Source organism: Oreochromis niloticus, linkage group LG1 (assembly GCF_001858045.2).
Source record: "Oreochromis niloticus isolate F11D_XX linkage group LG1, O_niloticus_UMD_NMBU, whole genome shotgun sequence".
NCBI lineage: Eukaryota > Metazoa > Chordata > Actinopteri > Cichliformes > Cichlidae > Oreochromis > Oreochromis niloticus.
The window spans coordinates 40,192,514-40,207,315 of record NC_031965.2 but is presented as its reverse complement, the minus strand read 5'-3'; the positions used below and the strand labels follow the sequence as shown (position 1 = coordinate 40,207,315).

The window sequence follows — 14,802 nt, the reverse complement described above, 5'->3', positions numbered from 1 at the left end:
AATCAAATTTAAACAGCTTAGAAAGAAGTATGTCATGGCTGACAGTGTCAAAAGTAGGTCAAAGAACACTGTCTTCACAACACTGCCATTATCCAGATTACACTTAAAGTAACAAAGAAACAATTTGCAATTTCTGTGGAACATGTTGGTCCAAAACCAAACTGCATTGGGTGAAGGAGTTGATTGGTCTCTAGGTGATCACAACCACAACCTTCTCGAGCACCTTTGAAAGAACTTTGGTTACATATCAACTCCTGCTCACCTCCTTTAAAAACTACAGCCTTTAGCCATTCATTTGGAAGTCTCCTATTTCTATTTGATAAATTTGTAAGATGTGTCAGTGGTTTTTCGAGAAATTGCTATATTTTTTCATAAAATAAATGTCCATATATATCCTTTGCCTTGCCTGAATTTGGTAATTTCTTAATAACCTCTATAACCTCTGCTTCATTAACCTCTTGAATAGAAAATGAGTCTGATTCGACAGCTGTTATTTTATTAGTTACAACTGGAGAACTGAAATTTTGCATTGGGGCGGATACAAAAATGCTCTATATTTATTTTTAAACTATAATGTAATGACACTGTTCATTATTGATCACTGAACACTATCACTGGAGTGAACGGGTAACATTTTGTAATTTTAAAATATAATTAAACCGACAGTTCCAGATTTTCATGTATGTAAAAAAACAAATGGTGCTGCTAAAACCTGCATTCTTTCTAATACCCAGCAGGAGGGTTGGAAAATTAAGTCTGACTGGATGAAGGTCTATAAATGAGCCTGCTGCTCGCTGATTACTGAAACACCTTCCTGATTACTGAAACACCTTCCTGATGACTTTATGGTTTCAGGTCTGACTGAATAAACCATGAAGTTCAGTTTAGAGATGACGGACCCTGGGAGTCAAAAAAAAAACAGAACAGAAAGCAGGGGAGGGTATAAGGCAGGGTTTGGTTGAGTGGCACTCATAACGCAGACACTATCAGTCATGTCATTGTTTAACTTGTAATTTCAACAGTTTGCAGTTGGTGGGGTTTGCTAAGTGTCAGTGTGAGTGCAAATGGTTGTCTGTCAAACAGGGTGTACCCTGCTTCTTTCCCTGTGACATCCTGGATCAGCCCCCTGCAACTCTGATATAGATAAGAGGATGGATGGATGCAGTGGGAACTATCTGAAAGTTGTTATAAATCCATTAAAGTTTTATGTTAACCAAACTCAAGACTTTGTTAAACACGCCACAAAATAACTCTATAAATAACATCAAAATAATCAACAAAAGGATTTCCACAATAATAGACATATTTCTATTAGAATTTACTATTTTTGTTGGACTGACTGTAATTTGCACGGGTTGGATCAACTCACTTAAATTAAGTTGGACTCAACTGCAGTACATAAGTTGGAAAAACAGGATAGCAAAATGCTAAAATAAAGCAATTTAATCACGTAGAAACCTTTCCATGATTTCTTTATGTTCATTCAAACAGTTGGGTTTTTTTGAGAGTGGTATAAACCAATTTCTGTTAATGTTTTGTCTTGATGCATGGTCAATCATCCAGGTAAGTAAATCCCAAAAGGCTGATTCTGTTCATTTCGTCACCTGGATGAGTGACGAAATGTTTCCCCCAGTTAAAATGCTACGCCTAGATGAACAGAATCAACCTTTACGGGTTAATGCTTTGCGTTTTCAGTTTGATTTTAATGTAAATTTGTAATAAAACGTGGCACCAAAAGATGATTCCCATCCTGAATACTGACAGAATATAATTTTTCTTTGTCTTCCTTTTCCTGAACAGCATGCATTGTTCAGTTGTATGTTTCTCTCATTAAAGCTTTCTAAAGCTCTTAAAGCAGTCAGCAAAAACGATAGATCACTACAAGTAGCAGAGACAAGGTGTGTAAAGGGGAGGAAGACAAAGAGGAGGAGGAGGAGAAAAAGGTGTAAAAAAGTAATTCTTTTTTCTGAGAGCAAACATGAGCGAATACGGGAAAGATGGGAGAGAGGCTAGGGAAAGAAAGAGGGCATCAGAGGGAGAGAGAGAAGTGCATGGGTGGAGGTGGATGCTGGTCAGTGGAGATGTCGGTGGCCCATTAATCTTGGCCTCTTCCTGCCTAGTTATTGTGTATTTCTTTTGGCCAGAGATTGATTGTAGCAGGGGAAGATGAATTTGCCCGTGGACCTTCTTTTCTCTCTTGTTTTTTTCTAACTTCTGATGCTTGGCCAAGGTGATAATGCTCTCTGTCTCCATGCTCCTGCTTCCTCCCTCCCTCTGCTGTTTCTCACTTTCATTTATTTTAGATTAGAATCATCATCTATCCCACAAAATGTGTCTGTAAGGACAAAAGAAACAATGAAGGGTCGGGATGTCTGAGGGCAGGAGAATGGACGGTGACCCAGCTGGACCAAATATGAGGAAAAACACACACACACACAGGAGCTTTTTCTTCTGTTTCATGCATATGCAGGCTTGTTTAAGGATTTGCAATATGTGGGTGTCAAGATGTCATGATGACCACTGTCCAATCTGATGACTTGTGTCCATTTTGAGGATGTAAAACAAGGAGGTGTATTCCTTGTTTTAGCGTTTTGTTTTACTCACCTCACCCTGTTCCCACCTGTGTTTCATTGTTAATAACACTAAATATTGATATGTATTATTGTGTTTTCGTTTGTTGTCTCTGTTCCTATGCTTTGTGTCTCCTTCATAGTGCTTTGAATAAAACTCAGTTTACTCAATATTTGCCTCATGTGTTTTGCATTTGACTAAAACGTGAAAATGAACGTTATTTATGTGCTCAACCTGTGTATATAGCAGAATGTTTAGGACATAGGTCTCTATGATTTATGTCCCAAACACCGTGCACATATTGTTCTGTAAACACAACAAAACCCACATATGTTCTGCATTTCATCATCACTGCGTTCTACGTTTACCCTAAAGTTACCCTGAGATAATACTGATTTTACCCTAGTTACCCTGAGATAATACTGATTTTACCCTAAAGTTACCCTGACGTACTACTGATTTTACCCTAAAGTTACCCTGACGTGCTCCTGATTTTACCCTAAAGTTACCCTGACGTACTCCTGATTTTACCCTAAAGTTACCCTGACGTACTACTGATTTTACCCTAAAGTTACCCTGACGTGCTCCTGATTTTACCCTAAAGTTACCCTGACGTACTCCTGATTTTACCCTAAAGTTACCCTGACGTACTACTGATTTTACCCTAAAGTTACCCTGACGTACTACTGATTTTACCCTAAAGTTACCCTGACGTGCTACTGATTTTACCCTAAAGTTACCCTGACGTACTCCTGATTTTACCCTAAAGTTACCCTGACGTACTACTGATTTTACCCTAAAGTTACCCTCATGTGTTGCTTATGTAGTTTTGATGTGGTGAATTGAGGTCATTCTGTATTCTTTTGTAGTATTTTAGGGTGTTTGTGTTAGAATATAAAAGACCTTTAGGCAACTGTTGTTATGATTTGGCGCTATATAAATAAAGCTGAACTGAACTGAATGCAGTTCTGATGCTGGTTGGGGGTTGGTTGGGTGGGGGGGGGTTCTTGATATGGTTATTGTACCAGGCTGTGCAGTCCTGCATGAGTTACTGTTGTATCATTGCCAGATCTGCTGCTGTGTACTCCCTGCTCTGAATCCTACTTAACCTGGTGACTTTAGCATGATCAAACATATGCTCACCACAGGGACACACACACACACACACACACACACACACACACACACACACTGTTTAATCAAGGATGGTGGTAAAAACGTTCTTTATTTTAGGGTTTTTATATGTATGACTTTTTAATGTGAGCTGACCCATGGACATGGAGAAACTTTGATCACTGTAGTTAAAGTAACTTAAATCATATGAAGATATACTTTCTGTGATAGAGTCTGCATCATGCGGCAAGATGCTGGTGATCTTTGTGATTAGCGGACTTCATTTCTACCATTAGCTCGTGTAGCTCACAGAGACATTGAAGCTTATCCTTTGGAGGAAAAGTCACAGTTAACATAGAGGTTCGTCCAAAAACCTGGAGAGTTGGGGAAGGCCCCACTCTGTAAGTTAATGATATTTGTTCAATGCATGAACAAAGTTTCACAGTTACATAAACCTCTATGCAGCTGAATGGAGCTTATTTTAGCTTCAAAAGTTCAAAAATTAAATTGAGCCTCCTCAACTGTAATATCCATTTGCTCACTTTGCAGTCTCTCTGCCTTTGTTCACACCGTTAGTTGCTAATTTCTGTATTTGTCCAACTAAAGCACATTAATGCAGAATAAAGAACCAAACTTTCAACTCACAAAATCAAAGTCAATTATTAGCATCAGTGCTACTCTATTATTATTTATTTATGTTTTCTCCTCATCTCACTCTTAAGTTTCTTTGTTAAAACACACACACAAACACACACACACACTGCGACTCAATCATACAACAAAACTTTGAAAGTCACATAAGCAGAGAGGAGGTGCTCACACCTCCCCTATTTTTCCTCTCCTGACATTATTGTGTGTGTGTGTGTGTGTGTGTGTGTGTGTGCGTGTGTGCGTGCGTGTGTGTGTGACCTTTCTGCAACGTTGCCCCGTATTCACTGGTTGTCAGCACTGTCTCTGTCCCAGGCCATCCGTCTCTGCCACCAGTCAGTCCTCCACGCAATCCTCCACTGTCCCATTAACACACACAGAGGCATGCCCATGCTTATAGTACAGTGTACACACACAAACACAAACACAGATACACAAACACACACAGAGAAACAATCCTCCATTGTCCCATTAGCCTGGGATGAGGTGCTCTGCTCGGCTTTGAGCTGGGTTCAGTCTGGCTAGCCTGGGGGATCATTAAGGCCTCGCAAAGTGCGCACACACACACACACACACACACACACACAAAAGTAACGGGCTGAAGGAGTCCAGGTGGCCTGTTGTTATTTATAACAAAAGAAACAACACAGCAGAACCGGCTGACATCAAGCCCATGTGGACCTGTGTGTGTGTGTGTGTGTGTGTGTGTGTGTGTGTGTGTGTGTGTGTGTGTGTGTGTGTGTGTGTGTGTGAAGATCAGTGAAGGACAGCTCAAAGTGTTCATCCCCCCCACCCCAGTGGTCAGGGCTGCTGGTCCAGATGTTGGCTCCACAGCAGTAGTTAGATTGATTGGTTTAATTGTCAGCATTTTGCTCTGCTGAGCCTGAATACCTAAAGTTAAAGTTTGAAAGGATGTTTGTCTCCCTCTCTGTCTGCTTTTGTCCCCTGTGATTGAAAAATTTGTCATGTTTTCGGATCTTGTGCATGTAGAGTTTCTCCTCACATCTGTCCAACATCCTGCTGAAGACACGCAGTCACTCTTTCTGTCTTTGTTTTTTCTCTCCAAACCACTTTATGTACAGCTGCTACAGGTGGTGGCATGCTAAGATTTTACATCTACATCACATATCTGCGTCAGCTTTAACACAGAGCATAGAGACTGCAAAAGTAAAAACTCCTGAGACTTCAAGACCTACATGAATGTTACAAAGTTTATTTTGCTGGAAAATTTGTGTGAAAGTCAAAAGTTATTGGATCACCAAGACCATCTCCATCCATCCATTTTCTCCCACTTATCTGGGCTTTCGGGCAGCAGTCTAAGCACAGCTGTGCAGACTTCACCTCCTCTTCACGGGGAACAAAGAGGTGTTTCAAAGCCAGCAGAGAGAAATAATCTCTCCAGCATGTCCTGGCTTTGCCCTCCCATCTAACATGGAATACCTCACCCGGGAAGCATCCTGGTCAGCATCTGCTGAACCAACTGCCTTCTTTCACTGTGGAAAAATAACAGAGCTCCTGCTCATTTCTGCAGCTTGTATCCTCAAGTCAGACTGAAATCCCCACCCTTTTCCTGGTGAAAACCGCAGAGTGGCGGTGGTTCAGGAGGTAGAGTAGGTCAGGAAGGTTGGTCTTCCAATCATTGGCTCCACCAGTCTGTGTGGCAGACTTGCCCAAGTATCCTTGTGCAAGATACTGAACGTTGAGTTGCTCCCGATGCGTTCCTCTGAGTGTGAATGCATAAACAAAAATGTGCTCATACGACAAGGTGTGAATGAGTAATGTTGAGTTTTGTAGCATAAAGCTTGTAGTATAAAGGAAAGTGCCAGTGCCAGTTATTTTACACAGAGATGAGATGCTTCCTGGAATCTTTGTCCATAAAAATTAGGAAGAGAACTGGTGATAAAGAGCAGCAGCTTTATCAAGGCCAAAAGCATGAAACACAGCTACACCTATAATCTTAAACATGTTTTCACTGACCTTTCATCGTGCCCCGCCTGTGTTATGCCCCTCCCACATCAGGCTCCCCTGCACATCTGTCACAGAAGCACAAGGAGACAGCAGACAATTAAGTGTGTGAGCAGTTGTTGAGGCAGAGCCGAAAGAGAAAGAGAAAATAATAAAGGGTCCCTACGAGGCATTAATCTCCCTCACGCTGGAGACGTGTCAAATGCGATGAGCTGGTGACTAACGCCACGTTTTACATACCGCAGCCACAGGCGAGAGCTTCCACGCCACCAGAAACACATGAAGGATTTAACTCCTGCTGAGGCTCCACTGAGATGTCCTGGCTACAGCACGTTAGATCCCACTTAAACTGAATCTCACCGTATTTACACTTTAACTTCAAATTTGAATGCAGCACATTAAAGACATGCAGCCCCACGTGGGCACAAACATAACAATAAAACTCATGAAAAGGAAGAAGGACAAAATATTCAGTTTCATTATCATTTTCATGATAAAAAACATTTAAAAATGAATCAAAGTTTAATGGTTCATCTCTTAAAAATAATCAATAATAACTTTAACTTTGTCCTTAAAGCAACATTCTCCTTCCACACCTTTATAAGAAAGTTTTCTCTCCGACTAACCTCACTGTTAATCTTTGATGTGTCACGTCATAATAATTCCCCTCCCAACAACCAACTGTATGAACTGAGGTTCCCTTCAGGGATTTACTGATACAGTAGATTAATTCATTTATGTGTCATTTAAGGTTCACTGTATTCTGACACACATTCCAAAACTGTACGTTTATCAAATGTTCACATTTGACTCAAACATTTACAGTCAGAGCATCAAACGCTCTCTTCTGACGAGGACGTCTGAACTCACAGAGACTTTATGAATCAGTGTTTTCTTTGGCTGAGGAGGCGTTCAGAGGAAATGAAACAAGACTAGATCCACACGTGTGCCCTGTAGCACCACACACACACACACACACAGCTTTGTGTGTGTTTGGACTGAAAGTTTAATGTTAGAGTTTCCATCAAAGTTTTTAATTAATAATAATAATAATAATAATAATAATTTACGAGAGAAGAAAATGCACAACATGTTTTAAAACATCAGAGTTCACTGTGCGGCCAGCTCTCACACCAAAACTGGAAAACTTTACAAATTAGAATCACACAATCGAAACATCTGTGTGGAGTCCACGTGGACATGATGCTGACAGTATGAGTGTCTTTAAAGGATAACACGTGGAAATGGCAAAAACATTCCCCAAACTCTATCTTTACTTTAAAAAGGAGGATTCAGGCTGTCTATACACAACGGCATCTAACATCTATGTACCAACCTTCATTCTGCATGAAACAGAGGCTTTATGTAGGTGGTGCTGTGGAGCCTCTTTATGTGTGCAAGAACTATATGTTAATTTTTTTATGATTAAGCTTGTGTAGTCACTCAAATAGACTCGTGGTATATTAATATTACGTTCACAGTTTAAAAATAATACAAGATGACGAAAGGAAAGTTAAAATCACATAAAGTCTATAAGTCAGCTTTCAGAGGTGATTTAAAAGAGGCGAATGGAATCACCTTGTATTCAGGACCCACCTGAGGATCGCAGGCTGAGAGCTGGGATTAACTTCCCGCTGTGTCGTTCCAGACGTGGGAAATCTGCTCTACGATGTAAAGAGCTGCTGCCTTCTGAACTCTCCATCTCTGTGATGATGAAGAGCAAATCTTCCTGGGTGACACAACATCTCCAGATGTGTCTCCGTGTAGAGAAGGCCAGTTAGCAGCATGCGGTTATATTTCCATGTCAGGTGATGCATCGTGCTAATCTGTGGTTGATTGATCAGCCTGACTGTGATTAATGTGAAGCTGGAGCGCTACTGTCTTGATGGAAGAGCAGAAGGAAGAAGTGAAATCCCTCATGCTGCTGATCAGTCCAGATTTACATGCAGTCATAATCCCGATCACCAGAAGAGGCAGAGGGCTGTTCGGCGGTGCAGGGCGGATGGCGTTCTCTCAGCTTCGTAAAGCTTTTTTTGGGTGTAGGATGAAATGTAAGAAAGCAATATCCTGTGAGGCCTTTAATCACCAGCTGGTGGCCTCGGACCTGTCTCCGTGTGTGCGTCTGAACTGTGGCCTCATTGATCATAGCTGCTGCGATGGGATGGAGGGACGCGGCTGAGCGTGGACACAGCCAGCCCTCACCGCACTGCCGTCCTCACAGCGCCGCTCGGGCTGGTGTGGGGCCATTTGTCAAAGTTTTATCTGATTCCAGAGGTATTGGATCTATCAGTCATCGTATATGAGAGAGGAGATTGACCTCCTCCATGGGTATTTTTCTAAATTAGACGCAGCTGATACCAAAGTGACGTGGGCTGCCGTTACAGGTGACGGACGCCTGTAACAGCAGCCTCATTAACGCCATGTTTAGCAAGAGTTTCAGCTCGAGTTTCGAGGTGACGTCCCTGACCAGTTTCTCTTTTTGTCCTCTGGGTCTGAGATTACCTTCCTCGCTGACAAAGCACCTGCCAGACATTCATCATTGATCCCATCCATCCGTCTATCGGCTCGGCGCTGCGCTCGGCCATCAGCAGGTAATGCCTGGCAGCCGGGCGTGCTGCCCGATAATGAAAGATAGGAAAACATCACACACGCTGTCAGCCAGCGTTAGGGCCCCGATGAATCCCACTTAGACCAAACATGCATCTCCCATTCAGCGTCCGCTCTTTGCTCTCACTTCGTTTGACCTGATTTTTAGTCTTTTATCATTTCAGATGACCAAAGTCAAAGATCAGAGCTCTTCCTAATTTTCTAATCTCGTTTCGGGAGAAAACCTTTTTTCAGCTGATGCCGTGCTGGTCCGACTAACAAGCACCCATTTGGGTGCATTCCAGCTAAATTGCCGTGCTTGTGTTCAGTTTTTCTGGCAGACAGCACTGGTTAATTGCCACTTAATTAGCTGTTTTACCCAGAATGCTTAGCCCCACTTGGGACAGGTCTCTCATTAAAGGCGAAGCATCTAAACTCATCACAGAGCTAAAGAACATTCTGTGTGGAAAAACACAATTATCAGCGTTTAGACGCATACGTTTTCCAATAGGTGTTACTTTTTACTGCTTCACAGCTAATTCTCTGAGGATTCAGTCTCGGTGACTTTAAAGTTTCAGAGTTTACTTTCTTCTTCATGTGGAAGGGTTAGGACGTCAGAACGTGGTTATGTATAATACTAATGGACAGATTACTGGCCCAGCTCAGGGCTCTGGAGTCAATGGGGAGTTGTGACCTTGTTTCTTTTTTCTAATAAGTACCCCTTTTGTATTTTTAAAACACATCTGTTTAAATCAAAACAATAATATCAGCAGTTGAGTCAGAACTACAGTCCTGATGCTGATTCAATTCAATTCAATTTTATTTATATAGCGCCAAATCACAACAAAAGTCGCCTCAAGGCGCATTATATTGTACAGTAGATAGCACAATAATAAATACAGAGAAAACCCCAACAATCATATGACCCCCTATGAGCAAGCACTTTGGCGACAGTGGGAAGGAAAAACTCCCTTTTAACAGGAAGAAACCTCCGGCAGAACCAGGCTCAGGGAGGGGCGGGGCCATCTGCTGTGATTGGTTGGGGTGAAAGAAGGAAAACAGGATGAAAGACATGCTGTGGAAGAGAGACAGAGATTAATAACAGATATGATTCGATGCAGAGAGGTCTATTAACACATAGTGAGTGACAAAGGTGACTGGAAAGGAAAAACTCAATGCATCATGGGAATCCCCGGCAGCCTACGTCTATTGCAGCATAACTAAGGGAGGATTCAGGGTCACCTGGTCCAGCCCTAACTATATGCTTTAGCAAAAAGGAAAGTTTTAAGCCTAATCTTGAAAGTAGAGATAGTGTCTGTCTCCCGAATCCAAACTGGAAGCTGGTTCCACAGAAGAGGGGCCTGAAAACTGAAGGCTCTGCCTCCCATTCTACTTTTAAATACTCTAGGAACAACAAGTAAGCCTGCAGAGCGAGAGCGGAGTGCTCTAATAGGGTGATATGGTACCACAAGGTCATTAAGATAAGATGGGGCCTGATTATTTAAGACCTTGTATGTGAGGAGCAGAACTTTGAATTCAATTCTGGATTTAACAGGAAGCCAGTGAAGGGAAGCCAATACAGGAGCAATCTGCTCTCTCTTTCTAGTCCCTGTCAGGACTCTTGCTGCAGCATTTTGGATCAGCTGAAGGCTTTTCAGCGAGTTTTTAGGACATCCTGATAATAAAGAATTACAGTAGTCCAGCCTGGAAGTAATAAATGCATGAACTAGTTTTTCAGCGTCACTCTGAGACAGGATATTTCTAATTTTAGAGATGTTACGCAAATGGAAGAAAGCAGTCTTACATATTTGTTTAATATCTGCATTGAAGGACATGTCCTGGTCAAAAATGACTCCAAGGTTCCTCACAGTGTTACTGGAGGCCAAGGTAATGCCATCCAGAGTAAGAATCTGGTTAGATACCATATTTCTAAGATTTTCAGGGCCGAGTACAATAACCTCAGTTTGATCTGAATTAAGAAGCAGAAAGTTAGCGGCCATCCAGGTCTTTATGTCTTTAAGACATTCCTGCAGTTTAACTAATTGGTCTGTGATACCTGGCTTCATGGATAGATAGAGCTGTGTGTCATCTGCATAGCAGTGAAAATTTATGCTATGTCTTCTAATGATGCTGCCTAGGGGAAGCATGTATAATGTAAATAGAATTGGTCCTAGCACTGAACCCTGTGGAACACCATAATTGACCTTAGTGTGTGAAGAGGACTCTCCATTTACTTGAACAAATTGGAGTCTATTAGATAGATATGATACAAACCACTGCAGTGCAGTACCTGTAATACCTACAGCATGTTCTAATCGCTCTAATAGGATATTATGATCAACAGTATCAAACGCAGCACTAAGGTCTAGCAGGACAAGCACAGAGATGAGTCCACTGTCAGAGGCCATAAGAAGATCATTTGTAACCTTCACTAAAGCTGTTTCTGTGCTGTGATGAGCTCTGAAACCTGACTGAAACTCTTCAAATAAGCCATTCCTCTGCAGATGATCTGTTAGCTGTTTGACAACTACTCTTTCAAGGATTTTTGATATAAAAGGAAGGTTGGAGATTGGCCTGTAATTAGCTAAGACAGCTGGGTCTAGAGATGGCTTTTTGAGTAAAGGTTTAACTACAGCCAGCTTGAAGGCCTGTGGTACATAGCCGATTATTAGAGATAGGTTGATCATACTTAAGATCGAAGAATTAATTAATGGCAGGACTTCTTTGAGCAGTTTTGTAGGAATGGGGTCTAAAAGACACGTTGATGGTTTGGAGGAATTAATTATTGAAGTTAACTCAGAAAAATCAATTGGAGAAAAAGAGTCTAACTTAACATCCATGGTACTGAAAGTAGCTGTAGATAATATTACATCTGTGGGATGATTATTGGTAATTTTTTCTCTAATGATAAAAATTTTATTTGTGAAGAAGTTCATGAAGTCATTACTAGTTAGAGTTAAAGGGATGGTTGGCTCAGTAGAGCTCTGACTGTTTGTCAGCCTGGCTACAGTGCTGAAGAGAAACCTGGGGTTGTTCTTATTTTCTTCAATCAGTGACGAATAGTAAGATGTTCTGGCTTTGTGGAGGGCTTTCTTATAAAGCAGCAAACTATTTCTCCAGGCTAAATGATGATCCTCTAAATTTGTGACACGCCATTTCCTCTCCAGCTTACGAGTTATCTGCTTTAGGCTATGTGTTTGAGAATTATACCATGGAGTCAGGGACTTTGGATTTGAGGCCTTAGTTTTCACAGGAGCTACAGTATCCAGAGTCGTACGTAGTGAGGAGGTAAAATTATTACAGTTTTTCTCGATTGCTAAAACACATTTCTTGAAACTACGCCTCATATCCGCACAACAGTAAACACAAATCCATAACATCTCACTCAATTCCCCAAACATCCTATTTCCAGGTCAAAATGAAGCTCTACACCCAAAACTATTCACTCCTGCTGAAAAACCGAACTTTGCCCTCAGACATCAAACACAAGCCCTCAAAAACACACACACTACAACAGAGTTTTGCACACTGGTACAATTAATTCAAAACAATAGTTCCAAAACAATTAGGTTGCTTATGGTTCTCCCCTTCAAAACCCTTGTCACATGATAAACACAAAAGACGCAACCAATGTATGTACAGTGGCACATTGTCATTCATGTACTATACAGTACAACACACACCAGAAACATTATCCCACCACAGCATCTTGTCTTTGGTCTGGGTCAGGCCAGAGAATCTCATCCACATCACAGGCTATATTGGCCCCAGCCAGGCAGCGGGGGTAAAATCCTCTTGCATGCCTGATCCACCCCTGGCATGCATCTACTGATATCTCTAGGCAGGCCTCTTCCATGGCCTGAAGGAGGTGAACACGGACATAAGGTTCTCGGTCATACACTTTCCACCGCCATGCCGAAAATAACTCCTCTATCGGGTTTAGAAAGGGGGAGTATGCAGGCAGAAAGATATTAGAAAACCTTGGGTTATTGGTAAACCAGTCACGAACCAGAGCAGCGCGATGGAAGCTGACGTTATCCCACACAACAACGTAGTGAGGCTGCTCTGGCTGTGCTGGTTCCCTGTAGTCCAGCTGGAACATATGTTGTCTTAAACCATCAAGAAAAGCAAGGAGAAGCATAGTGTTATAGGGTCCTAGTACGGCATGGCGGTGGAGTACCCCTCGTTGGCTGATGGCTGATGGCTGCGCACATAGTGACATTTACAATAGCCCGATGGCCAATTATGTTCCTCCCCCTTTTCCTTCTTTTGGTCAGGTTAAAACCTGCCTCATCCACAAAGATCATTTCATGGGGAACAGGCCGTCCTTCAATCTCAAAGATTCTCTGCAAAACACATAACACAGTAGAGTCAATCGGTACCCTGAACCAAAGTTCAAGAGTGCTGAAATGGCAGCATAAACTGCCATGCTGTGATGGTACACAATACCTTATACAGTATCAAAACTCATACCTGAACATATTCCACACGTTGGTTTTTCACTCTGTCAGAGTTTCGTTCGAAAGGGACTCGGTATGCCTGTTTCATCCGGAATTGATTCTTTCGGAGGATGCGGTCAATTGTGGAGAGGCTGATGGCATTTATGCCTCGAAAAAGATGATCATCCTCAATCACTCTCCTTTGAATCTCTTGCAGGCGGATTACATTATTTGCAATTACCATGTTTACAAGTTCCCTCTCTTGCTCCTCCGACAAAAGCCTTAACCTGCCTCCACCAGGTGGTCGTCTCTGTGTCCTACAAAAATAGAAGCACTCATTCATTTTACAGGAAAATAATGGAAACATACTGAAACTGAAGACACATAAATTCAGTAACTTAAACGTTACTGTACAAAGCAGTCTTACTGCAAGTACACCTACCTGTTTTCCTCCCTGAAGGTTCTGATGATGGAGGCAACAGTGAAGCGACTCAAATTTGGTTGTACTCGTTGCCCAGCCTCCCTCATAGTCATCCCATGGACAAGGACATGGTCAACTAAAGTGGCTCGAATTTCATCCGAGACTGACTGTCTTCGTGCCCTTGCTCTTCCCCTTCCTTGTCGCCGTCGTTCTCCACCTCCACCTCCTTCACCACCTCCTCCTCCTCTTCCACCACGTCCTCCTCTTTCACCATGTCCTCTTTCTCCACCACGTCCTCCTCCTTCACCACGTCCTCTTTCTCCACCACGTCCTCCTCCTTCACCACGTCCTCTTTCTCCACCACGTCCTCCTCTTTCACCACGTCCTCTTTCTCCACCACGTCCTCCTCTTTCACCATGTCCTCTTTCTCCACCACGTCCTCCTCCTTCACCACGTCCTCTTTCTCCACCACGTCCTCCTCTTTCACCACGTCCTCTTTCTCCACCACGTCCTCCTCTTTCACCACGTCCTCTTTCTCCACCACGTCCTCTTCCTTTGCATCTCTTTGGATCCATTGTTTCAAACCTGAATGAGCTGACTTTGGCCCTTTTATCTATCCATCGCAGGTTCTGATTGGTGTGTGCTAAATTTTGACTCCTAGTGTTTCCACCTGGTTAATTGTGTGCTAATTGGGCTCAAGCTATGCTGACTTAAGTTAACATTATTGCATGCTAGTGCTTTCTACATGACTACATGGTGTAAGCACTGTAAAATGTAGGGATTTGTGTGTAGAGTTTTGCAGTACCAGTTCACCAAATTTGAGTCATGTGTCAAAGCAGGGAATAGTGTTTATAGTTCAGGGAAATGGGTGAGCTTTTTGACCAATAGCGTTTATGGTTTTGAAATTTTAGTTTAGAGGCCTGGTTATAGTGTTTAAGCAATCGAGAAAAACTGTAACAAGATAATCGACCTCTGTTGGAGTAGCGTTCAGATAGCTGCTCTGCTCTATGTTGGTACAGGGCATTGAAGATGATAACAGTGGGTGGATTATATTCTTAA

The 14,802-nt window shown here is 42.2% G+C and overlaps 1 protein-coding gene across 1 annotated transcript; it reads right to left on the bottom strand.

Annotated features, from left to right (window-relative positions):
* Positions 1-12,574: 12,574 nt before the first annotated feature.
* LOC112841883 (uncharacterized) lies at positions 12,575-14,076 on the bottom strand. Its single transcript, XM_025897230.1, has 5 exons — positions 13,765-14,076; positions 13,357-13,639; positions 13,096-13,229; positions 12,893-12,992; positions 12,575-12,742 (listed from the first exon to the last, which is right to left on the bottom strand). The coding sequence occupies exons 1-5, from the start codon at positions 13,854-13,856 to the stop codon at positions 12,575-12,577; spliced, it is 777 nt and encodes a 258-aa protein (XP_025753015.1). The 5' UTR covers positions 13,857-14,076.
* Between the last annotated feature and the right edge of the window lie 726 nt (positions 14,077-14,802).

Bases quoted from the DNA above. Each gene is read 5' to 3' on its own strand.
- LOC112841883 (XM_025897230.1), bottom strand. From the start codon at position 13,856: ATGACTATGAGGGAGGCTGGGCAACGAGTACAACCAAATTTGAGTCGC. The intron at 13,640-13,764 runs GTAGGTGTACTT...CTATTTTTGTAG, and splicing joins ACCTTCAGGGAGGAAAACAG to GACACAGAGACGACCACCTG. The intron at 12,743-12,892 runs GTTCGTGACTGG...CACCTCCTTCAG, and splicing joins GCTTCCATCGCGCTGCTCTG to GCCATGGAAGAGGCCTGCCT.